The sequence below is a fragment of the Girardinichthys multiradiatus genome, chromosome 19, assembly GCF_021462225.1.
Source record: "Girardinichthys multiradiatus isolate DD_20200921_A chromosome 19, DD_fGirMul_XY1, whole genome shotgun sequence".
Classification (NCBI taxonomy): domain Eukaryota; kingdom Metazoa; phylum Chordata; class Actinopteri; order Cyprinodontiformes; family Goodeidae; genus Girardinichthys; species Girardinichthys multiradiatus.
The window spans coordinates 25606033-25631607 of NC_061811.1; the positions used below are offsets into that span (position 1 = coordinate 25606033).

Here is a 25575-nt window from a genome sequence, read left to right on the forward strand (position 1 = left end):
ATAGCCAAAAACACTGTTGAGTTTAGTCATACCATATCACCACTACTATACATTTTATGAAGAATTTGTAGTAAAATTTATAATTTATTGCCCATCCCTGCAAAATATCTAAATCAATAAAACATCATGTTTTTCATACAATTATCAGGCTACAACAAAAACATTTAGCTGTGCAGCAAACGTAACAATGAAATAATTAAAACATGTTGCTTGTTCAAAACACTTAAACGTGAATGTATTCGCATTTTAAGGTGACTGTGGCTCAGTAGGAAGAGTAGTCGTCTTGCAATCAGAAGGTTGTGGGTTTGATTCCAGCTTCCTCCTGCCATATGTCGATGTGCCCCTGGGCAAGGCACTTAACCTCAAGTTGCCTACCGATCTGCGTATCGGTGTATGAATGTGTGAGCGTTAGTAAGTGCGATTGGGTGAATGTGGCTCTAGTGTAAAGCGCTTTGAGCGGTCTGTATAACTGGAAAAGTGTTATATAAGTTCATTCCATTTACCATTTACCAATATAGCTTGTAGGTGTTTTATTGTCTAACACATATCTCCTGCTTTTCTAATTAGAGACGACTGTGACACTTTTGTTTCACCTTCCGCTGCCTTAGTTTAAGGGAAAAAAAAACACTCCCAACAAGAAGGGAATATATTTATACTGAGGACCATTAACTCATTGGTTTAATGAGGATGATAGTACGAAGCACAAAAAAATTCAACACTTGTCAATATTTTACTAGAATAAAGTAGTTAATTACCTGCGTGACATTTTCTGCGAAACCCTGAAAATCTGTTGGATAATTTTTATCTGACAGCAATTATCTCGAGCTGGCTGCACACGAATGAAGAGGAACCTTATTTGTGCGAATGCCAGTTTAATTTATGAAACTGCAGATTGCCTTTTCAAGGAATCTGTTTCGCTGCATGAAATAACATATAGAATCAAATTCATTTCTCTCAACTAAATGGCTCTTTATGAATAATAAATGGGATGGATTTTCCTGACCTTTTGACTGAACAGCCAGAGTCATGTAGTGGGCAGAGTAGTGCTTCTTCCAGAAGGCACGCAGCTGCTTATAAACATTGATCTTCTTCTTCTTTGGCTCCTGCTTCAGTGTCTCTGCATTGCCTAGATTTATGACGAGTTAACAAGCAATTAGGGATAGTTTTGGAACAGCAAAGACTGAATGCAATGATATAGGCTAGAAACCTGGCATTTTATTCACCACACCTGTTTGTTATTGCTGTACATTTCTCCAAGGAGGCCCATTGTGTATTAAGTGTCCCAGTGGTGGTTTTTTCAGACTTACCCCAGCAGAACTTGCCCATAGGGTGTCCAGGTTTGGCTAGACTGCCGAACAGCATCTCCTTCCTGTGGGAGTCAGATGGCTTAGCCAGCTGGTACTCTGACAGAGGAAAAAAAAAAAAGTAAGAAGAAAGAACACAAAAGAGGAAGAGACAAGAGAGTTGAAAAAAAACAATAATAGATGGAGTATAAAAGAGCTACACGAGGAGCTTCAATGTATACCACCCAAAACAGATGAGCTACAATTTATCATCTCAGAACAGAGCAGGTAATATTGAGTAGCAGTAAGACACACCACTGTCAACGGCCTCCACCTCCCTGTCAATGGCGTCTCGGATCATCAGGGGGCAGATAAAGAACTGTGCCCACCTAAAAACAAGAAACATCACACAGAATTTCTATTAGGAGCCTGCGTGCATGGCATACAGACAAAAGGATAATTGGTGACTGGTGAAATGTGTCTATTAGTGCACAAACACTCATCACCAAAGACAAATCATTAATATACAAGTGGAAACATGCAAAAAAAAAAAAAAAGGGTGGGGGGGGGGGGGGGGGGGTTGGTGTGGGGGGGGGGGGGGGGGGGGGGGGTGAAATGTAGTGTTGTTGCACACTACAACAAAACGCATCCACACCACATCTGAGTGGGCTTGGGGTCTTTTCACACCCCTGTTTGCCGTTTGGGGTCGGAGGCCAGGATCCCGACCAGAAGGCTGGGATCTGGGCTGGGTTTGGGGTTCGTGTCTTGGGCGTTGTCTGATGCTGGGGCTGGCACTCCGGCTCCCTCGTGATCGCTTGGATTTCCTTGGATCTCGGTCCCTAGCTTCAGTGCCCGGTCCGTCGGTTGGGGGGGCGCCAAGCTTCGGCAAGGGGTTCTTGGCCAGGCAGTGTGCGGCGTTGATTGGGATGTGGCTTCACTTTGGTGGATGTACACCCTGCTTTGTGCAGCAGGGTGTACTGTGCAGGAGTGTGGGTGGCCAATGTTTGGAATGATGGATCATCATAAAGTGTGTATTAAGAATTTTTAATACAGCTCAGGGAAGTTTTCTGATAGGAGGAATAATTTACAATACTGTGAGGCACAGATCAGGGGAAGATAAAAACTGATTTTACGTTTTTTTATTTTTTTTTTATTTTATGCAATCTGTGTGCAACAAACAGCACTGGTCTTTGACAATGTGGCGTTATTTGCTCTGGCTTTACACACATATACAGACATATGGGAGCCTTTCCACTAACTTGCTGCTTTTTCAGAACCTAGATTTCTTTAAAGTTCAGATTGCAAACTGAACAAAAATACAAACTGTAGCTTGCACAAACGTAGGGAGAAATTAGCTTCCTAAGCATGACCCGAAGTGTTCAAGACAGCAACAGATTTTATACTCTTCAACACCTGAACACAGATAGTGCCACATCGCTTTGACAACACATTACTGGTTTCAAGGTTAGTATAATTAGATGCTTTTTGACAAATATGTTTTCTTTGTACAATGTTTAAGTAGATGTAGTAAAACATGTATAAACATCCGTTTACAGTGTCTAAATGGCTTCTTTGAATTATGTTCTCCTTTTCTGTTTCTCTTTCTTATGTTCATCCGTCAGTCAAGCAATAGCTCTCAATAAGTTACCCTCTGAAGGGCGACAGCGGCAAAAAAACAAACACAAAGGGACAAAAGGAAATCTCTTGTTTCCAAACCTGTCAAGAGCTTCTTTGAAGCTTTTTCTCTGGACGTCAAACTGGAAGACTGTCCTCTCGCAGTCGGTGGAGGCGTTGTCGCTCCCTCCGTGCTTCTTGAGGAAAGCATCAAAGCCGTTTTCTGACGGGTACTTCTCGCTGCCCATGAACACCACTGGAATACAACAAGGAAATCAAATGTGATGGGTGACTGTACATCAATGAAAGAAAAAAAATAAATACATACATAAAAGAGCATAAATGAAAAACTCATCACAACTGCTTTCAAAAAGATGTGTATTTTATTTATGGGTCCTCTTGTTTGCCTGGACAATGAGCCAAGAACAGACAGTCTGACAATGTGTTTCAGAAAATGATAGCTTTGTCTCTCTTCACATAGCTCTAAATAAAGCTTTAAGCATTTGTTGACAGTTTGGATGACAAACTTTAAAAGTAAGCATGGGCTTCCTTTATGACTAATGTCCTAAGAACAATGTTCAGCATTCTCTGCTGACGGCAGCCCCGTAATAGAAAGCGATCCAAAAGATGTGTGGCACTTTGGCCTACACCAGCTTTTTCTTCAGACTCTAAAATGTCTTGCTGGTGCACATTAAAAGTAGGATATAATGGCTTCCATTACCCTTAGTAAATGTATATCATAGAATTAGCGTTAAATTAATGATTTATTATATAGAGAACATTGCTGATTTGACCATAATTTCATGTTTTTGAGATCATTTCCTAAATCTGACAGTGCACTGTTCAGTCCATTATCCAAAAATGGAAAGAGTGTGACAAATTTACCAAGAGACATGGCTGTAAACTAAAGTTGGCTGGGCAAAGAGAAGATCAATCAGAAAATCTGCTTACCCATCCAGCCAACGCTTTATAAGGTGACTTGCAAAGGCAACATTTAAGAACCTTCTATCACTTTTCCTACACTTCACAATTATGCATACCTTTTGTTGGTCCATCACATAAGCAGTTAGTGAGTATGTGTGGTCTAGGCCAACATGACCCCTAATGTATACTCAACCTAAAGTGACAGGCTGAGGAAGGAGAGCATTATGTGGCATTCAGGCAGAAATCGCTGAGCCTTCAGGGGGACCCAGCGGTGAACCCTGTAGAGAAAGGCTGCAAACCGCAACGATGACGCTGCGCTATGCTCATCCACAGCAGACTGCAGTGCAAAGAAGGGAGAGTTTTCAAAAGTAGATAAATGCTACATTTTATGTGCAAAGTTGCAATGCAAACAGCTCTGATTATGCATTTGTATTGTGCTTTGACCAACAGCAGAACTAAATCCACTTAAGAACCTGTTGCAAGACCTGAAAACATTACTGTCCAATCTGACTAAGCTTGAGCTATTGTGCAAAAACGGATGGTCAAAACGATCAGCTTCTGTGCAAAAAGACTAATTGTAGCAAAAGGGGATTTCACAAAGCTTTGACTCAGAGAAAATGAAACATAGGCATGCCACACTTTTCAGATTTGTACCTATGAAAGCTCTTTAAAGATTTTTTTTCTTGGCCATGTCACATAATATCCCAAAATAATCAACTGAGGTTTGAAATTGTAACAAAACATGAAGATTTTTTTTTTTTTACTTTGTCTAAATTGTTTTGCATCTGTGAGTATTAAATTGGTTTTTTGCAGTTAAAGAGTTGAATGCAAATAAAAGCAGCAGAAAAAGTGGGTCAACAAAAGCCCGAAAGCTAATTTTATGCCCTTTGAACCCCACTCCCGTACACCCTCCCCCCCTATAGTGGATGACCATGGCCCCAGGAGAGGGTTATTCTGAGAGTTGTCACATACTGTTAACTGATCTTGAACTTGACAAAACAGGATTACAAGGTGCACTACAACATAGAGGAACAAAATCTACCTGGAGTAAATTAAAAATTGGGGTCAGTGGCATCATAACAAAGGGATTATAGAATATATAGACGATGCAACCTCCTATCTGCTTAAAGTACAAGTAGCTGTGCTATATTTCCACAAACCCATGACACGTTCCATTGAGGCTAGGAAACATAGAAAGGAAAACCCTTAAAGGCAATCATTGAACAAAGAGAAGTTGACATTTCACACAAGGATCTAATGCTGGTTTGCAGTGTTGGCCCTACAGATATGTTCTAAAGATGAATTATTTCATCTAGATAATAATTCAATAAGAAATAAAAACACAAAAAGCCACAAAAGTAAAACTGTAGACACAAGTCTCCATATTAATTTGCATGTCTGCCAATAGGTGTGGAGGAACAAAAATTAAAATGCTTTGAATGTGGTGGCAGCAAAGGATTATGTGACAGGGTTACCTTTCACTTCAATGAGAAAGGTTCACATTAAATAAACCTGATAAAGGAAGCACTGAGGCTCACTTCTCCACATATGGCGGAATCGACCAAATCTCATAATAGCCTCACAAAACCAAAGATACTTCGGTTTTAAATGTCCTGACTGATGACGCGGATGAAATGTACAGAAGCCACTGTTCTGATTTACTGTTTCTCACTAAATCAGTCCTTAATTTTCCTGTCTTAGGCTTGTACTGGGGAACTGAAAAGAAAAGAAAAGACTCGACTGGACTCTTCAGCCTTAATTACTTACTGTGTTCCAGAAAGTGAGCGAGGCCGGGAAGGTCGCTAGGGTCGCTGAAGCTGCCCACGCCGACACACAGAGCTGCTGCAGACTTAAACACAGAGAAATCAAACTATATTAGAGACTTCTCCTGATTGTCAGATTGTCAAATAACAAAAAGAGACAACAGCATTGTGAACGTGGAAAAAGAATGTAATCACATATCTTGTTGTGTATAATAGCGTATATTATTTTTCCTAAATAGTGATTTCATGTTGGTCATTGGTCATTTACAGTTTCAGTACAGACAATCATAATGCACAGACGCCATGTTAATTCCAGCTTCAATATCCCTAGTTTGGTCTAAAATATCTCTAACCAGTTCATGACAGAGCTCACTGCAGTCCTGCGTGGAGGAAGCTGCCACAGGATCACAGGATCAGCATTAGCACCGCCCGCTGAGCTTGACAGGTTGACATTTTCAATTGTTTCTTTATGACAGTGCTGCATGGGAGCAATGAAATAGAGTGAAATAATTATATATATATTTTTATGAATTTATATTAAAAAGATATTTAATTATTTAAAAAGGTATATTTAACTATTTAATATTATATAATAACGATGCACCAATATCAAAATTCAGGATGATATCGCTGTTATGGCAGATAACAGATATTATATATCATATACAGGTCCTTCTCAAAATATTAGCATATTGTGATAAAGTTCATTATTTTCCATAATGTCATGATGAAAATTTAACATTCATATATTTTAGATTCATTGCACACTAACTGAAATATTTCAGGTCTTTTATTGTCTTAATACGGATGATTTTGGCATACAGCTCATGAAAACCCAAAATTCCTATCTCACAAAATTAGCATATCATTAAAAGGGTCTCTAAACGAGCTATGAACATAATCATCTGAATCAACGAGTTAACTCTAAACACCTGCAAAAGATTCCTGAGGCCTTTAAAACTCCCAGCCTGGTTCATCACTCAAAACCCCAATCATGGGTAAGACTGCCGACCTGACTGCTGTCCAGAAGGCCACTATTGACACCCTCAAGCAAGAGGGTAAGACACAGAAAGAAATTTCTGAACGAATAGGCTGTTCCCAGAGTGCTGTATCAAGGCACCTCAGTGGGAAGTCTGTGGGAAGGAAAAAGTGTGGCAGAAAACGCTGCACAACGAGAAGAGGTGACCGGACCCTGAGGAAGATTGTGGAGAAGGGCCAATTCCAGACCTTGGGGGACCTGCGGAAGCAGTGGACTGAGTCTGGAGTAGAAACATCCAGAGCCACCGTGCACAGGCATGTGCAGGAAATGGGCTACAGGTGCCGCATTCTCCAGGTCAAGCCACTTTTGAACCAGAAACAGCGGCAGAAGCACCTGACCTGGGCTACAGAGAAGCAGCACTGGACTGTTGCTCAGTGGTCCAAAGTACTTTTTTCGGATGAAAGCAAATTCTGCATGTCATTCGGAAATCAATGTGCCAGAGTCTGGAGGAAGACTGGGGAGAAGGAAATGCCAAAATGCCAGAAGTCCAGTGTCAAGTACCCACAGTCAGTGATGGTCTGGGGTGCCGTGTCAGCTGCTGGTGTTGGTCCACTGTGTTTTATCAAGGGCAGGGTCAATGCAGCTAGCTATCAGGAGATTTTGGAGCACTTCATGCTTTCATCTGCTGAAAAGCTTTATGGAGATGAAGATTTCATTTTTCAGCACGACCTGGCACCTGCTCACAGTGCCAAAACCACTGGTAAATGGTTTACTGACCATGTTATCACTGTGCTCAATTGGCCTGCCAACTCTCCTGACCTGAACCCCATAGAGAATCTGTGGGATATTGTGAAGAGAACGTTGAGAGACTCAAGACCCAACACTCTGGATGAGCTAAAGGCCGCTATCGAAGCATCCTGGGCCTCCATAAGACCTCAGCAGTGCCACAGGCTGATTGCCTCCATGCCACGCCGCATCGAAGCAGTCATTTCTGCAAAAGGATTCCCGACCAAGTATTGAGTGCATAACTGTACATGATTATTTGAAGGTTGACGTTTTTTGTATTAAAAACACTTTTCTTTTATTGGTCGGATGAAATATGCTAATTTTGTGAGATAGGAATTTTGGGTTTTCATGAGCTGTATGCCACAATCATCCGTATTAAGACAATAAAAGACCTGAAATATTTCAGTTAGTGTGCAATGAATCTAAAATATATGAATGTTAAATTTTCATCATTACATTATGGAAAATAATGAACTTTATCACAATATGCTAATATTTTGAGAAGGACCTGTATATCTCACTACCCTTTCAACACCATAAAAAAACAACCACAGCACTGACATTGCTTCTCTGCTTCAGTTAAACACCCCACAGTCCTGCATTGCATCACTATCACATGCCCAAACATATACCACATGGCCAACCGCCTCCCCCTCCAGAAACATTTATACAAACATCAACAACATGGTAATAAATATGCATTTCTATTAAATATATGGTTATTAATATCGGCCCAGTTTTTCTTATCTGACTGATACCAATATGTTAAAAAATGCCTAATATCGGCCGATAAAGATGTCAATGCTGATATATTGTGCATCCCTGATATTTCATTATTTAATGACGTATTAAATAAATGGTACATTTATTTATTTCGTGATATATTCATTTAATTTTGTCCCTTTTGGCCCTCTGTAAAATCGATGCAACACATTCCAATCATGAAGACATATTCAAATTCAATTACATACATTCCAATTTGACCAGTTATATTACAATGCAGTCAAACTCAGCTTATGCCAGTTGGTAAAACGGTATCCATACAAAAAGAAGCCAAGCTGATTACATTGAATTATTGATTTCGCAGGAAATTCACCCTGTGCAAGCACACAGTGACGGTGGATAGGAATGATTTTTCAGGACCCAGCAAGAATTACATACACCCCCACCAATATTTGATTAAATATCCCTTTGAAGGCTGCAACTTGACCACAAGCTTTAGGTAGCCATCGACAATCTTCTAGTGTAACTCTGGCTTCATGTTTTCCTCCCATCAGAAACGGTAGCCTAGATTTCCTACCACAGACCCAACTTTAAAGCATAGCCAACACATTTTTAATGAGACGGAGGCTGGCAAGTTGGGAAGGCCTTAATGTAAGCCATCCAAAACCCAAATGCCTTCTGGAGAAAACAAAATCTGGTTAGATGAAAAAGATTAAACAATTTGGGCTCAATAATCGATGAATGTTTGGAGGAGTCAAGGTGAAGCTTTAAAACCTGTAGGTGTTGTCAAGCATGGTGGTGGAAGCATCATGCTATGGGCCCGTTTCACCCAGACCTCAACCATCCTGACAATTTGTTGACTATACTTAAAAACAAAGTCCTTGCCAGGACACCAACCAATTTGAAGGACCTTTACCCACCAGCATGATCTATGCCAAAACTTTATTGATCGCTAGAAAAAGAACATCATTTGTCTGCAACTTCCTAAAAGACAATGAATCAAATAATGAAGGGAGTGTAGTATGAACAGATTTCCACCTGCATGTAAACTTTTCCCCCATGTGCATTGGAGAAAGTCTACAATAAAATTAAAACATGTGCACCCAATTCTTGTTGCCTGTTGAATTTTGCTGTGAAATACAACAAAAAAAGATGAGTTAAAGAAAAAAAAGAAGAAAAATCCTCAATAACAGTTCAGGTCCAAAAAAATATAAAAAACATTTTTCTGCAAGGAGCCACATGTTGCATCATCTGTCAGCGAAACACAGCGTGTTAAAATTCTTACAAGTGATCCCAGGCAAACGTATTATTTTTGTGACATTTTTAGTATAAACCCAATGCCTGACTTTACCTTAAAGTAAAGAAATACAGTAATATGGCAATTTATATTCATGGTTTAAGGCTAGACACCAAAAGTGCTGTTTTTTTGGTTTGCTAAAATTCATCCAATGTTTTAGATAAGCATCTTTAATTAATTCAAAAATGTAGTTAGGAAGCAGTGTTGGTCCGAGGGTAAACAGAACTAGTCTCATGTATGGCTGCCAGGTTTCACTTTTAAGGATCAGTTTTTGAAATTTGCTGGAAAATGTTGAAATCTCTGTGTCTTAAGAGCTTCGACCATATTTTCAATGTTCTTTTGTTTCATTGTTCAGAGTAATTTTGCACCGCATGAACTGACTGTTGTTTTTCAAACAAGTACTTAAATGGAGTTGTTGAATTATGCATTAGGGGCCTTAATTGGACCCACTGCGGGAATTAAAAATATAATGTGAACTTTAAGAAGCAACAAGAATGGAGCTCAAAGCTGCAGAAAAGTTGGAAAGTTAGGAATTCTGCATCAACAATGCCATGAACAGTTTTTCTTTATAAGCACAGTCAAATGAATTCTAGTCTGTTCTTAATTTTATTCAAAATACATATTTTTAAATGGGTAAATATTACATTTAAGAGCCCTAAAACCTGTGAATAAACAACCTATGAAAAACATAAAAAATGAATAAATCATAATCAGCCTTCCCATTGTTTTGTTTTTTTAAAGCAGATAAGTAAATTTATAAGAAAACAGCCTTGAAGCCCCTCCTCTCTTGAAGAAAGGTAGTACCATATATGGATGATGGTGTGTCATCTGAATGCCCCGAGTATCTGATTATTGTTCAAATGACAAGCTGTTTGCTAGATCAAAAACAAAATGATCTTTTTCACTGGCTGCGCAACACTGGAAAAGGATGGAGTGAGCATTTTTTAATACTAAGGTCATCTATACAGGAATTATGGGTAAGCGAGGATTGGTGGCTTGAGATTGAAGTAAACAGTATGTGGTACAAAACGTCTTCATAGATTATCTTAAATCAATAATCTCTCTGGCCTTAATTAACTGCTTAGCTTCAACTGAGTCTTTTTTTCCCATTGTGTCTGAGCCAAATGAAGGAGAGCATTTTTGACTGCAGTGTTTTAATTTCCCTTTCTCCCATCACATGTGTAGCTTCAGTTTTATGTGAACTTTTATGGCAAAATGACATGTGCTTAAAGGTGTATTCACACTTGCCACTTTTGGTCGGCTTTAAACGGACCAGAGTTCGTTTCCCCCCTTGGTGCGGGCCTTTTGTGCAGGTGTGAATACACTCAAGCGAACCCTGGTCCGGACCAAACGACCCAAGTTTTGAGGTGGTCTCGGTCCGCTTCCAAACGGACTCTGGTGCGGTTCGCTTATGGTCGGAATACAAACCGGCCCCGATCCGAACCAACTACAAAAAGCGTGGACATAAAAATTCAATTCAATTAAATTCAAAAATACTTTATTAATCCCAAAGGGAAATTAAATAAAATTAAAGCCACCGTAGCTGGTAGCAAAGGTGTGTGTTGTAAGGTAATCATACCTGATAAGCTGTGTGTTGCTTAGCAACGCTACTGGCTTGCTGTGGGACAAGGCACGTAGAGAACGTCGGCATTCAGCACGCATTCTCCGACGGGGTTCCAAAATTATAAATAGAACGTCTCAAAGTCTGAGTTGAATGAGCTGCTCTGGACTCTCACAATAATATTGCAGCTGTAATAACAGCATACATATGCAGAACAGAGGTACACATCTACAGCTGTTTTCCTAAATTTCCAGGTCTGTGCTCTGTCCCGCCCCCGTCATGTCTGTCCAATGGGAACAATGATCGTCACCCGCAAGGCTTTGTTTACAAGTAATAGTTCACTTGCAAAAAGTACAATGTGAAAACAAACCGAACCAAATGAGAAAAATAAAGTTCGCTTTTGGTCCGGACCTAACAAGCGGACCAAAGGACTTTCCTGGTGTGAATATACCCTAAGCTAACTCCAGATGGACTAATAGGATTTGAGGTGTGTGAGACGTCGCTGGAATAATGACTTAATAACTACATTTTGTAGTGCATCTAACTCTCATGAATAAAACATGAATTAATTAGGGGGAGAAAAGTGAGACTTGCACAATCACTGCATGGTTCGCTAAGTGAACATGAAAATGCATCCTTTTGCACATCAGTCAAACAACACTGGTCAGAAAAGGAAAATAATTTAATCTATTTGAAAGATTCCAGATCAAAATAGAAATGTTGTCACAAGCTGTCATTTAGCACCGTAGTTAGTGACTAGCAACAGGGTACTTTTAAATCCCTCCAGAGGATACCGGTTTGTTAGGTATCCAAGCTAATGCTAATACAACATCTGTCTTCATCCTCATCACTGGATGAACTGTCATATAAATCCTAATCTTTATAAAATCTAATTCAAAATGGAGACTTTGGTTTCACCACGTTAGTTTTGGGTTATGTATTATGCATTCCTGCCCGAGTTTGGCATTTAAAGCGAAACTTTGCCAGTCCCCTTCAACTTTCAGCTGTCTTCTCTGCTAGCTTGTGCTCAGTTTTTCCTCTTTCACACTTGTTTTTCACAAACTAAGCTGAAAAGAGTTGTAAAATTATATATGCCCTTTAAAGGAAAACTCAAGGGATGTTCAGCATTTGTTCAGCCTGCTAAAGCCTAACAGAGGCTCTCCAGCAAAACACCAGTGTAGTACCTGTTTCTCCGCATTTCCTTTCTTCTTTTTAAAGTCCTCCTCGACCTCACTGCCCTCATCCTCATCATTCTCATCCCCTGTTTCACCACCAGACTCATCCTTATCCTCCTCTTCTTCATCATCCTCCTCTTCTTCTTCATCCAAGTCATCATCTTCTGATGTCACAGGCCCACTGTAATCGGAGATGAGCAGAGCTTGCAGGCCGTTGTCCAAAACGATGTATCTGAGGAGAATAAAACTAAAAGGTTAAACCACACAACGACCTTTGAGGAACTACAGCATCAACGCTTTTGTAGATTTTTTTTTTTCTCTTGTCAGATTTTGAGCTGGCTGTTAAATCATGTATTACTGTGAAGGATGCATCTTGAACCCTTTGAGGGTTGTTCGGCACTTTTTTTTCAGTAGCACATTTTCAGACTATGCACTATGGAGGCCTGGGGCACTGATGTGTGCTTTAAGCATGAAATCAGATCATCAGAGAACAATAATAACAACATACTGATCCAGCTGGAGGAGAAGCTGAATATCATTTGTGGATTGGGGTTAGACCTGGGTTATTTTGTCAATACATTTATGAACAGAGAAAATAACACTTCTTGATAGATTTTAGGGAATATAAAACTAAATTAAACATTGTGACAGGAAATAGACTAAAACCCTAAAAGCTATACACAGAGGCAGTGCTTGGTGTGAGGTCTGGGCTCACTACCTAGGGCAGACTACTATCATGGGGTGAAAAGGTCAGTCAGCTGAGCCCAAACCAAATCTTCTTTTGCTTATTTGCACGTCCTGTCTATAGGACAAATTGTTTAAAGCACAGCATTGATGTGATTCACCTCAAAATATAGGATAGGAGAGAGAGAGAGAGAGAGAGAGACAGAGAGAGACAGAGACAGAGAGAGAGAGAGAGACAGAGACAGACAGACAGAGAGAGACAGAGACAGAGAGAGACAGAGAGAGAGAGAGACAGAGACAGAGAGAGACAGAGAGAGAGAGAGAGACAGAGACAGAGAGAGACAGAGAGAGAGAGAGACAGAGACAGAGAGAGACAGAGAGAGAGAGAGACAGAGACAGAGAGAGACAGAGAGAGAGACAGAGACAGACAGACAGAGAGAGAGAGACACAGAGAGAGAGAGATTAAATTATTTATTTCTTTAAAAAATATTAATCATAAATGTGGCTTTTATTTGTGTTCAGCCACTTTAACTTCTTAGCCATAAATAAAATGCAACCAGTGCAACCAACAACCTTCAGTAGCCACATATTAAGGTAGTAGAATCCATTTAATTAATTTAATCTAATAACTACAGGTGTCATGACCTTAGAGGCTTGTTAGAGAGCATTAAAGAACCACCAGCATCATGAAGACCAAGGAGCACAGCAGGCAGGTCAAGGAGAAAGTTTTGAGGACGTTTAAATCAGGGTAAGGTTTTAAAGCAATATCCCAAGCTTTCAACATCCCACACAGCTCTGTTCAGTCCATCAGTCGAAAAAGATGGACTGAACAGAAGAAAGTAGCACAACTGGCAAGAATGAAGTTTTTGTTGAAAGAGAGCTTTAAGAAGTCCTAGTTAAAATTTGAAGCAAGCCATGCTGGTGACACAGCAGACAGATGTAAAGGGTGCTCTGGTCAGATGAGACCAACTTTTTGACTTTTATGCAAAACACTATGTTGCACATCTACCTAAAGACACCATCCCCAAAGTGAAACATAGGGGTGGCACCATCATGCTGTGGGTTGCTTTTCCTTAATGAATGCAAATGCATAACCACTATGTGTTGGTCTATGCCCTGAAATACATTGAGATTCATGGTTGTAGCACGACAAAAATAGGAAAAGGTTCATTATGGTGATGTGGAATGCTGCAATTCACTAAGAGAAAACGTCACAGAAAAGCTTCGTACCTGTACTGCTTAGGGTCGCTGGGTGACTTGATGATCTCAATGTCTCCAACATTGTCCTCTCCTCCTCCATCACCCCCTGCAGCCCCGCTCTCCTCACGGCAAGCCAGGGCCTCCGCCTGGACCAAGCCCGGAGAGTCAGCCGCCGGGTTGTTTCTTGACTTCTTTGTTTGCGGCATCCTCGGCAAAGGTGGCGAGGCTTTGGCACAGCGGGCTGACAGCAGAGCGCGGCTGTAAACAACAGGACAGCTCGCTGTCAACTGGGATTTAGCTCTAAACGCTGCAACAAGCCGTGTCAGCCTGGACAGGGCAATGATGAAGACCCTTCAGCTAAAAAAAAAATAACAAACAAATAAAAATAATGTAAACAGAAACATTTAACGGGACGTTTGATATGACATAAGAGATAAAAGGTGGAAACCTAGACTTTCACATACACAAAGCCAAACCTACCAGCACAATTCAGCTATTCAAAGCGGCTGTCTGGTGCTTTCGCCCTATTCAATTTGATGTCAGCTAAAATCCAACCCAGCCTGACCGCCCTGAAACAAACCACCCACCTCTGCGCTACAAAAACACACAACACAGAGCAGGAGATGTAGCTTAGTGTACCAAAAGCAACACCTCTGCTTGGAGAGAAAGCTAAACAGATGTAAAAAAAAAAAACTACTGGAAAAACTGTTGGCCAGTAATAAGAACTTTTATACGATTAACCAAGCCAGCGTGTTGATAAGGCATCCATACCTTCCTCCTTGCTGTTAGCAGGATGTCGGCATCATGTCAATTCCGGTTTGTTCAATAAGAAGCGCTGTGATTGGCTGAGAGCATCTGACGACGTACACCGATTGGCTTTACAGAATAAAGGGGGCGTGGCTAATGTGTTCCCACGTGTGCGCCTGGCAGTCAGCAGTGGTGTCATTGTAGTGCTCAGAGATGGGACAGGCAGCGGCGACAAGGCGATGCCATCTGTTACCTATTATGGATGCCTGATTGAAAATGTCCTGCCGGCCTCTTGTCATTCCCGGTTAATGTTATAATTGATCCTTTAGGAATCTGAATCAGCTTGGGAGAGTTGAAGATGATATTAATGTTGTTGTGAGATTTCCCCTGTTGGAACTGACAGTTATGCTCTGTTCCAGACCTTTTCCTTACATTTGTCAAAGGTTTAGGCCTGGATGCTTTTTGGCCGGTAGGTGGCAGGCATAAGCCACAGGGGATGGGAGGTTTTATTTTCCTATTAGATTGCTCTCTGTACATCTACAATAGGTTAATAATGCTGTTTTTCATTGAACTTCAAGATCTTCCAGAAAGCGTTTCCACATCTGCTGAAGATCTGTAAATGCATTAATTCAGCAAAACGGAAAGAGCCTTTGGGGTAGTAAACAAATTGTGTCTCAATCCTCAAATCTGAGTCAAATGGATGGAAACACACTCTTATCATGAATGAGCCACATTGACATTTGTCCAGTGCTCTTCTTCAGCCTTCACTCTGCAGAGTGTTGGCATTTCACCCTTCTGCTGTGCCAATATGTCCTCCCCCTCACTCACCGTCTCCTTCTCTCTCCCTCTCTCAGTCTGAAGCCAATCTGATTTGCCCCTGGGCCGGTGTTGGCAGAAAGAGGTGATAAACACTGCAACCATGACAACCGGCAAGCCAGACAAACGCCCGAGTTCTTGTATCCTAATGGCTTTCGCTTGGCATCCTCTCCTCGTTTAATTCATCACGTCCAGCCTTCACCTGAGCTGATATTACGGCTTTCGGGACGGATGAAGGTGGCACGGCTCGGCTGCACTTTGAGCTTTTCTCATCCAGTCTTTTTACGATAAGCCTCTGGCTCGTCTTATCAGCAAGTGAGATGAAACACTAGTGTTAACACTAAAGCCTCCACATCGCTTTAAACAGAGCTCTGGCATTAGTCACTGAATAAATATTTCCTTAGTCTGATTAATATTAACACGAATGTTAGAACTGCTGACAAGCTAAAGAGATATCATATAATACAAAGTTTCACACCTGCAAGCCTTTTGGAGTATGTCGCACCAGCTTTGCACATCTAAAGGCTTAAATTTCTGCCCACTCTTCTTTGCCAAACTGCTCAAGCTAAGTCTGATTAGCTAAAGAGATTCTGTGAAGATCAAATGTCTTGCCAAAGATTCTAAATTGGATTTAGGCCTGGACTTTGACTGGGCCATTCTAACACATGAATGTGATTTGATTCATATCATTTCATTGTAGCTCTGGCTGGATGTTTAGGGATGTTATCCAGCTGGAAGGTGAACCTCTGCCCAGTTTGAAGTGTTTTTGGGCTTTTAGAAGGCTTTCTTCCATGATTGCCCACTATTTAGCTGAATTTATGTTCCTATAACTCTGACCAGCTTCCATGAAGAACAGAAAAAAATATCCCCACAGCAGAATGCAGTGGCATCATGTTTGATCTGAGGCCTTCACAAAACAGCTTTATTTATCAAAAGAATGCTTTGCAACCAGTGACTTTATTTTATTTAGGACTACTAGAATAAAAGAATCAGAATTTAAAGGGATGTCACAATTTTCCAATTTTTGAACAATGACTTTGAAAAGCATAAATAATTTTCCTTCCACAACATAATTACACACTATTTAATGTATATCTATCACATAAAACCCCCAAAAATACACAAAAAATTGAATTTGTAACACTCTAGTTCAAAGTTCAAACTGTGTGAATATTCTTGAAGTGAACTGTATAAGGTTTTGTCAAACACATTCTTTTGATCAGTAAGCCTCTCACACTTTGCAGAGCCAAGTTGTAGGACATGCATGCAAGCACAAAGCTTGTTGAAAGCATGGCTGCTGTAATAGGAAGGAAAACCAACCTATATGAGCTGTGCAAAAAGGCTTTTATCTGCCCTGCCATGTGAAAACTTTCAGAGTGTCACCGATTGATTGGACAAGCCTCTGCAAACCAAAACCCTCCTCTTCTTAATGCCAGCGCATGCCCTTTTCATGAGCGAATATGTTGTATCATCAGGAATAGCAGCGTGAGCCATCGTAATTCCGTGTATTTTTCCCCCATTCCTCTGCACCTCTTTGTGACTGAGGCCAAATTGAAGTTCAGATTTGCTACCTCAGGCCCCCTCAGAAAAATTGTGTCCGTGTGCAAAATGTATTGGAGAACGCAGCCGGCTCAATCACTGTAGATATTATGTATTCGTCCCCTCCTCGGACAGCTTCTCGCAGAGTCACTGGAGGCGGTGGGGGAAAAAACAACAGAGCCTTACCTTTCAGACTCCAAGGGGGCAAGGTTCCCATGGCAACTGATTTGAATCCTAATTAAAACAGGAGATTTGATTAAGTGGTGCAATGATGTGTGTGTCTGTGAGAGATCATGTGTGTGTGTGGGAGTCAACATGTTCTTGTGAGTCACGGTGTAAATGAGGAGGGGGTGTTCTGTAGCTATATGTGTGTATTTATGTGTGTAATCATGGGCCTGTGGGTAATCCTATGAATCACTACAGCGTCTCCAGCATGTGCGCTCACATGTGTTCATGTGTTCAGTGTCTCCCAGGAGGCTTGTCCTTGCCTGCAGAACTACTGTGTGAATCAGAGGTGAGTCCTCTGGAGTTGCCCTCTGCTTTAATCTGGAGCTAATGACAGAACCACCTGCCCTCCTGGCCGTCCTCATCCTCCTCCACATCTCATGAAACCTCAAATGCCCACTGCTCATTGTCTTCTCTCTCCCACAGCCAGTCTGTTTATTTCCCCTCCCTCCATCTGCCCCTCTCCTCCTTTACTTGCTTTCTTCTATTCTTATAGAAAAATCCTATTGAAAATAAATCTGCTTTAACACATTTAAAATGTAATTGTATTATGTTTTAAAATATTTGCAAAGAGTCTTTAAGCTAAAATTCTGTACAATTGTTTAAGTGTATTTTAAGAATATTTCGGTATATTTAAAAGAATACATACTGTTGTTACTACTCTTCATAGTGGGCTGTAAAAAAGTATTTGCCTCCTGATAAATGCCCTCTATTTTGCTTTATTGTCACAGTTAAATGCTTCAGATCATTAAACAGATTGGTTGAATCATGAACTCTGACTTATGCAAGTGAGGCTTTCAGTACCTCAGAATTTTTGTCTGGGTTCTTTTAAGATCCCCTTGATAAGTCATCTTTACACTCTTTCAGTTACTTTTGTACAATGGCCACTTCTGCGTAGATTCACCACCTTTGTTCCATGTTTTTTTTCATTTGTGGATAATGTATTTTACTGTGGTTCACTGAAGTGAATAAAATTAAACGAAAGTTTAATTCATGTGGTTCATCACAGCAAAAATCGTGATTTTTACAATGGGGTTGATAATTCTTTCACCCAGAGTCAAGTTGGTTTTGATAACATTTTCTCCCTTGATAAATGAAATAATTTGAAAACTGCATTTGCATTTACTCTGGTTATCGTTGTCTGACAATACATTTTTTTTTATTTACATGTATAGCAAAAAAGCAAATGCTGTAGAAATCTGTCAGGAGGTAACTAGTTTTTCACAGCATTGTATTTTAAAGAATTATGTATTACTTTAAAAAGCACACTTACTACTGTCTCAAGACACATGCATAGAGTATGCAAATAGCTACTTATACATCATATTGGCAGGGAAATTGTACCATTTGGCTTTAGTGTACTGGTAATATTTTTTGTTAAACTCTAAATAATGCATTAAGTAATGAAGTGTATCAGTAATTAGGTAATGAAGTATAAATTTACTTTAACTGGAATGAGGTGCAGGTATAAAAGGCTAGATTATTACCTTAATAAAGTGCTGCCAAGGCATATTTCTTACAAATTAAAAGCAAGAGTAACAGTAGAAAAAAGTAGATATTTAAATAAACAGCCATGCACTACTACTTTATTATGTTTGCAGTTGATCCACTTTTGCACACAAAAATTTACAATAAATAAATAAATATACCACAATTTAAGTTAAATTAAAATATACTTTACAAAAATGGTTCTTTCAAAATAGATAACATTAAGTACACTAATCTGCCAACATAGTCTGACTGCAAGTATACTATAGTATGTCAAAATGTAAAAAACGTAGCACTCCTTTTACTAGAAGAATGCTGCATGTCCTTCTTCCTCTCTCTATCATGCCTGAGCCTCCTTAGTAACAAAACACTGGGAGGGCCGGTGAAGACCCCTAAAGGAACCTAAGCATGCATTCAGGGACCCATAGGAGTATGAGAACAACATGTAGCTTTAATAAGATTTTTAAAGGACATCCGTGGATTGGTGGAGAAGAAGAACAATCCATGTCTTCCTCTCCTCTCGACATGTTGCCTTGCCCTCAAGTCTCGAGTGTGTGTGCACTCATGCATCCCGAAGGATATCTTGTGAACAAGAACATAATTGGAGAGAGCCACAAAACTGAGATGACCACTTTTTGCAATGTGTCCTCGGTGGAAGAGGAAGATGGAGCGAGTCTGCAGAGGGAAACAAAGTGAATTGAATCAAAGAAAGTGTGGGGAGGAAATCAGTCCAAATTAATAAGAATCCACAGGAGAGTAAAAGTATGGAAGGGAAATGAGGGGAGGAGATAAAAGAAAACAAGAAAGGGGTGAGAAATATAAAGAATCTGAGTATTATCAGAAAGAAATTATTCAGTCAGGAGGAAGAGGCGGAGGAGGAAGAAAAGAGATGTGGTTGAAATGAAACAGCATGAATCCCCATCCATTTCAGCACTGGACAGCTCCAGAGACAGCACTAGGCCATTATAAATAGATCCCCTACTTTAGAGGCCCGGTCAACACTCCCCCCCTGAAAAACTACTTTATGTCCTCAGAGCGGCTCCTGCCTCTGAAGAAAAGGCACGCAGGTGTCTGATGGGATCTGATAACCATCGTCTTTCAGTTCCTCTCCATTTGTTTTCTTCATTTAGGGAGCCTCCATGGTTCAACAGCGTCACCACGGTGAGCAAAGTCAATCATTCTCCAACAGATTCTCTATATCAGGGATGGGCAACTCCAGTCCTCGAGGGCAGATGTCCTGCAACCTTTAGATGTGTCCGTGCTCCATTACACCTGAATTAAATAATTTTATGATTAGCAAGACTCTGGAGAACTCGCTGCATACTGAAAAGGTAATTCAGCCATTTGATTTAGGTTTGCTGGAACAGGGACATATCTAAAAGTTGCAGGACACCAGCCTTTGAGGACTGGAGTTGCTCATTCCTGCTTTATATGGTAAATTCTGCATGAGCTCAAATTGGTGATTTTTCCATGCTTAAGCAGAAGTAATTGCTGTATTTTTATATACAGTGGCAGAATCATACCTACTCATGGGCATGAAAATCATACTGTTTTTGGGCAATTATTGAAACATTTGAACTTTTATTGCAGAAGTAGGTTATACAGCAGAAAATTAGAACTTTACTTATTGCATATTTCTCTATTTTACACAGGGTCAAAAGCATAAAGGTGCAACTATTTACTCACATCACCACCAATGTTAAGATAAATGCCCCAAATAATTTTTTAGGGATCGGCAAGATCTTTGCACAATTCTGGCTCAATATTCACCCTCTCTTCTTATTAAAAGTTGTAAAGCTCAAGTACATCATCAACTTTTGCCACCCAACTGATGTTTAATCATAGTACGCAAATTTTCAACATGGTTCAGGCTGTGGTCATTACAAGCTTCATGTCCAGTTGTGTCTAAGCCTGCTGCTGTTGAAGAATTTTGAGGTAATCCTTCCATTATCCCTTCCCTGTTGTGAAGTGCACCAGTGCCTCTGAAAGCAAAATAGCTCCATGACATGATGCTAACACCACCATGCTTGATAGCTGGCACAGTCTTCTTAGGTTTGGAAACCGTGATTTGACTCCTCTAAGCATACTTATTGACACTAAGGCTAAATAGCCCTGTCGGTCTCATCTGACAACACCTCTCGCCAGAGGGCAATTTGACTTGTCTGTGAAGCAAATTGCAAATTTCAGTCAAGATCGAAAGCGTTAATTTTGGAGCAGGTTCTTTTGTCTTGATCAGCAACCTCTCAGTCCACGCTGATGAAAACGTTCACTTCACTCTCGAGAGTGACACTGGCGTTCCAGCACATTCAAGGCTATAATAGTTCAGAGTTTGGGCTTCCTGTGTTCTTGAATAACCTAAACAAAAATCTTTCTTATGGGGGTGATAGTTGTGGGCATAGCCAAAAGCTTTATGCCTAATCCAATCCAAACCCAGCTCTAACATGTGTTTTTCCTGTTGAAACCTCTGGTACGACTAAGTTTCGACCATGAGACCCAAACTGTCACCTTCAGATGAAAGAGAATAGGGTGCTTTAATGAAAAGAGCCCAGGAACAAGCAAGGCAAAAGCCTTACATAAACTTGAAGACCAGTGTTATTGTCTTAACCATCATGGACTGAGAGGGTACCAACCAAAAAAAGAAGCACAAGCCCCAAATGAAAAGGCTGCACGTATTCTGGATAACATGTTCTGGGATAACGATTGAGCTTTTTGGCCACAATCACAACACATATTTGAAGGAGTCATAGCGAAGCTCTCCAAATTAAGAACATATGGGGGCAGCATGATATTGAGGGATTGCTTTACTGCCAGTTTAACTGGTGCATTACACAAAGTGACAGAAGTAATGAAGAAGAAGCACATTCCAAATGTTACAAACTCAGCTTTAATCAACAGCTAGAATGTTGAAACCTAGAATAGGAATTTTTATCCCAAAAACACACTAAAAATTGGAAATTGATAAAGTAAGCTGACTATAAATTCTGCTATGACCCAGTTCTCAACCCTAGTGGAAATTTACAAATTATACGCAAATCCAGGATGTCTACTAGTCCATCACCGTTTCCATCAAGGAAAAACACATCAGTTCAAATAAGTTATTAGAATTGCCAAATTATTTTGATATTTATGTCCTTGATAAGTGTGTTGACCTCAGACCAGCAACGTAGCATTCCTGCACGTTTTAAATGATTCAAACGTGTGCATCAGTGGTCAAGTGCTCTCAACAAGTGCATGTGTCCATGCATACATACATGCTCTGTTTCTGCCTGCTTGTTTCCACTGCAAGTGTTAAGTAGTCTTGTGGGGAGGCTGTAATACAGACTAATGCACCTGAGAGCCCTAAAATCTATAACTATTCTCTGCATCTCCCTTATATTACTGGAACCATCTCTGTTACTGTTTCTGATAGGAATCTGCAGGGAGAGCTTTCCCTTCCACTGCTACAGAGAAAGGGGATGAACAGGGTGGGGAAACGGTGGGGAGTGGAGAGAGGGAGAGATGCACCTCTCCATTTCCTCAAGGTGATTCACCTCATAATGCACGCAGAAATCAATGTAAAATTGAACTGAAAATTGAACTTTCAGCTCAGTAACGTGAAAGACATGTTGTTATTAAATCTTTTTCTATAGCCGTGAAACTGGTTGACTGCTATTTGAACGTCTCCGAATGCATATTTTCAACAATCTGGAGCTACAATGTGTCTGATTGAGACCAAGAGGAGACCCTAGGCTTCTGTGGGCCCCTTCAGCTACCACTTAGAGGCAGTTTTGATGATGCAGCAACCACCTAGCAGGTTGTGATTAGCCTAAGTAGGGAACTAAATTTACTGTTGGCAAAGTGAGTGCCGAGTCGACCCACGGCAAATGAGAACTAGGCAGTTGCTTAGAGCTCCACTCCAGCAGAGGGCCTCAAAGAGCACTGGGAATGTCACAAAAGTTAGGTTTACAAAAGTGTATTTTTTTTAAGTTAAGTGTCACTTAACTTAAAAAAAATAATAACACTCACAAAAAGTGAGTCTTTTCTGAATCAAAAAACACACATTTGGTTGTACCTTTACACACTTTGGCACATTGCAACCACAAACTTTATTGTATTTTATTGGAATTTTATGTGATGGACCAACACAGTAGTGGGCAATTGTGAATTGGAATAAAAATTATACAAGTTTTTTTTCAGTTTTTCTATAAAGAAAACTATACAAAGTTTTTCATGTTATGACAAAAGATTGTCAGTTGGTTTTATACTCACTGGCCACTTTATTAGGTACACCTGTCCAACTGCTTGTTAACGCATATTTCTCATCAGCCAACCACATGGCAGCAACTCAATGCATTTAAGCAAGTAGACATGGTCAAGACGATCTGCTGCAGTTCAACCCGAGCATCAGACTCGGGAAAGAAAGGTGATTTAAGTGACTTTGAACGTGGCATGGTTGTTGATGCCAGACGGGCTGGTCTGAATATTTCAAAAACTGTTAATCTACTGGGATTTTCACGCACTACCATCTCAGAGAATGGTCCAAAGAAGAGAAAATATCCAGTGAGCAGCAGTTCTGTAGGCGCAAATGCCTTGTTGATGCCAGAGGTCAGAGGAGAATGGCCAGACTGGTTCGGGCTAATAGAAAGGCAACAGTAACTCAAATAACCACTTGTTACAACTAAGGCATGCAGAAGAGCATCTCTGAATACACAACACGTCGAACCTTGAGGTGGATGGGCTACAGCAGCAGAAGACCACACCAGGTGCCACTCCTGTCACCTAAGAACAGGAAACTGAGGCTACAATTCGCAAAGGCTCACCAAAATTGGACAATAGAAGATTGGAAAAACGTTGCCTGGTCTGATGAGTCTCGATTTCTGCTGCGACATTCAGATGGTAGGGTCAGAATTTGGCGTCAACAACATGAAAGCATGGATCCATCCTGCCTTGTATCAACGGTTCAGGGTGGTGGTGGTGGTGTAATGGTGTGGGGGATATTTTCTTGGCACACTTTGGGCCCCTTAGTACCAATTGAGCATCGTGTCAACGCCACAGCCTACCTGAGTATTGTTGCTGACCATGTCCATCCCTTTATGACCACAGTCTTCCCACCTTCTGATGGTTACTTCCAGCAGGACAACGCGCCATGTCATAAAGCACCAATCATCTCAGACTGGTTTCTTGAACATGGCAATAAGTTCACTGTACTGAAATGGCCTCCACAGTCACCAGATCTCAATCCAATAGAGCACCATTGGGATGTGGTGGAACAGGAGATTCACATCATGGATGTGCAGCCGACAAATCTGCAGCATCTGTGTGATGCTATCATGTCAATATGGACCAAACTCTCTGAGGAATGTTTCCAGTACCTTGTTGAATCTATGCCACAAAGGATTAAGGCAGTTCTGAAGGCAAAAGGGGGTCCAACCCGGTACTAGCAAGGTGTACCTAATAAAGTGGCCAGTGAATGTACGTCTGGACTTTGACTGGGTCACTCCATTGTACCAAAGCCTCAAGTCTTCAGCACACTAAGATTTTCTTCCAGGATTTGCCTGTTTTTAGCTCCATTCCTCTTTCCATCCAGTCTGATCCAGTTCCCTGTTTCTGCTGAACATAAAACATCCCCACAGCATAATGCTGCCACCATCCTGTTTACTGGTGGGGCTAATGTGTTCAGGGTGAGTCACAGTGTTTTCATGTGGGGTAAATAGTTCAACTTTTCATCTAATGAGAGCTCCTTTACCTCGTGGCCTGTGGCAAACTGCAACTCTTCTTGTTGCTTTTTTTCAACGATTGCTCTCTTCTGGGTTCTAAGGTTTTGCATCAATCACTGTTGACTTGAAAAATGTTATGTCAGCAGGCTTCCATTTGAATGACAAGGCCACAAATTAACATATGTGTTAAAAATCATTTTTATCCATCTTATGCCATGTTCTAATTTCCTGAAAAACTGTTTCCTTTTTTAGTTTTAAGCCATAATCATCAAAATAAACAATAGTAATTATGAGTTTCACTTTTTGTGCTTTCCAATGATATTCTAAATCATTTAAATGAACCGGTATACTACACAAACAAAACATGGATGACATAAAGGAGTTCAGTTGAGCTGTGGTGAGTAGTGGTAGCTAGAAGGGTCCCATATCAAATACCATTTAGGTCCCCAAACAAGCTTGTCCGCCTTTGGGTAAGTGGTGGGTTGCCTCCGCTGCATCTGTTTGCGCCACCTCACTCGCGTTTAGAGGAAGTTCACGCAGACTTTTGGGCCTTGCTGCAAACACTTCTTCCTCCTAAAAAGTCATCACCGTTTCCTCTGCAGCCAAAGACAACTGGCACCAAGTCGCCATGGTAACAAACATCGTTATTTCTTTCCTTTTTTAGGCGAAATCCATATAGGTGCTTAAGGGCAAGGGAAGAAATGAATAAACTAATGAGATTATAAATTATTGTCGGTATAGCGGAACAGTGTTTTTTTAGCACACCGCTCACTCGGGTACCGTGAGGGGAAAGTTTATAGGGGCCCCACCGGCTGTTTGACTCTGATGTCTCCTCTGTAATCTGTTTATGAACTAAAAACAGGGCCAGTTTGCGCGCTGCCTCATATTGCATGATTAATTCCGTTCCGCCCCCCACCGTCTCCCTCTCTCTCTTTCTCTCTCTCTCTCTCTCTCTCCTCCGTGAATTACCCAGTTGTGTTAGAGATGAAGAGAGGCTTCTCCATCGTTACGCAGCCTCCAACTCCGCGCAGCGCACGGCCGCCGGGTCCACTCACTCACTCGCTCACTGCCGCAG

The 25575-nt window shown here is 40.8% G+C and overlaps 1 protein-coding gene and 1 long non-coding RNA gene across 5 annotated transcripts in view; both read right to left on the reverse strand.

Moving 5' to 3' along the window:
• nrd1a (nardilysin a (N-arginine dibasic convertase)) overlaps positions 1-14873 on the reverse strand; it is a 42211-nt gene extending 27338 nt beyond the window's left edge. Inside the window, exons 1-8 of one of the 4 annotated variants that reach the window (XM_047345316.1) lie at positions 14761-14873; positions 14020-14346; positions 12115-12337; positions 5589-5670; positions 3000-3153; positions 1599-1672; positions 1308-1403; positions 1004-1126 (exon numbers count right to left, since the gene is read on the reverse strand). In XM_047345316.1, coding sequence (XP_047201272.1) covers positions 1004-1126; positions 1308-1403; positions 1599-1672; positions 3000-3153; positions 5589-5670; positions 12115-12337; positions 14020-14195 — 928 coding nt within the window. In that variant the 5' untranslated portion in view covers positions 14196-14346; positions 14761-14873. The other 3 variants (XM_047345318.1, XM_047345317.1, XM_047345315.1) reach the window with 3 other exon arrangements.
• Positions 14874-18906: 4033 nt separating this feature from the next.
• LOC124884881 lies at positions 18907-25111 on the reverse strand. Its single transcript, XR_007042540.1, has 3 exons — positions 24936-25111; positions 24530-24623; positions 18907-19479 (listed from the first exon to the last, which is right to left on the reverse strand). It is a non-coding gene; the product is annotated as an uncharacterized LOC124884881 (long non-coding RNA).
• Positions 25112-25575: the final 464 nt, after the last annotated feature.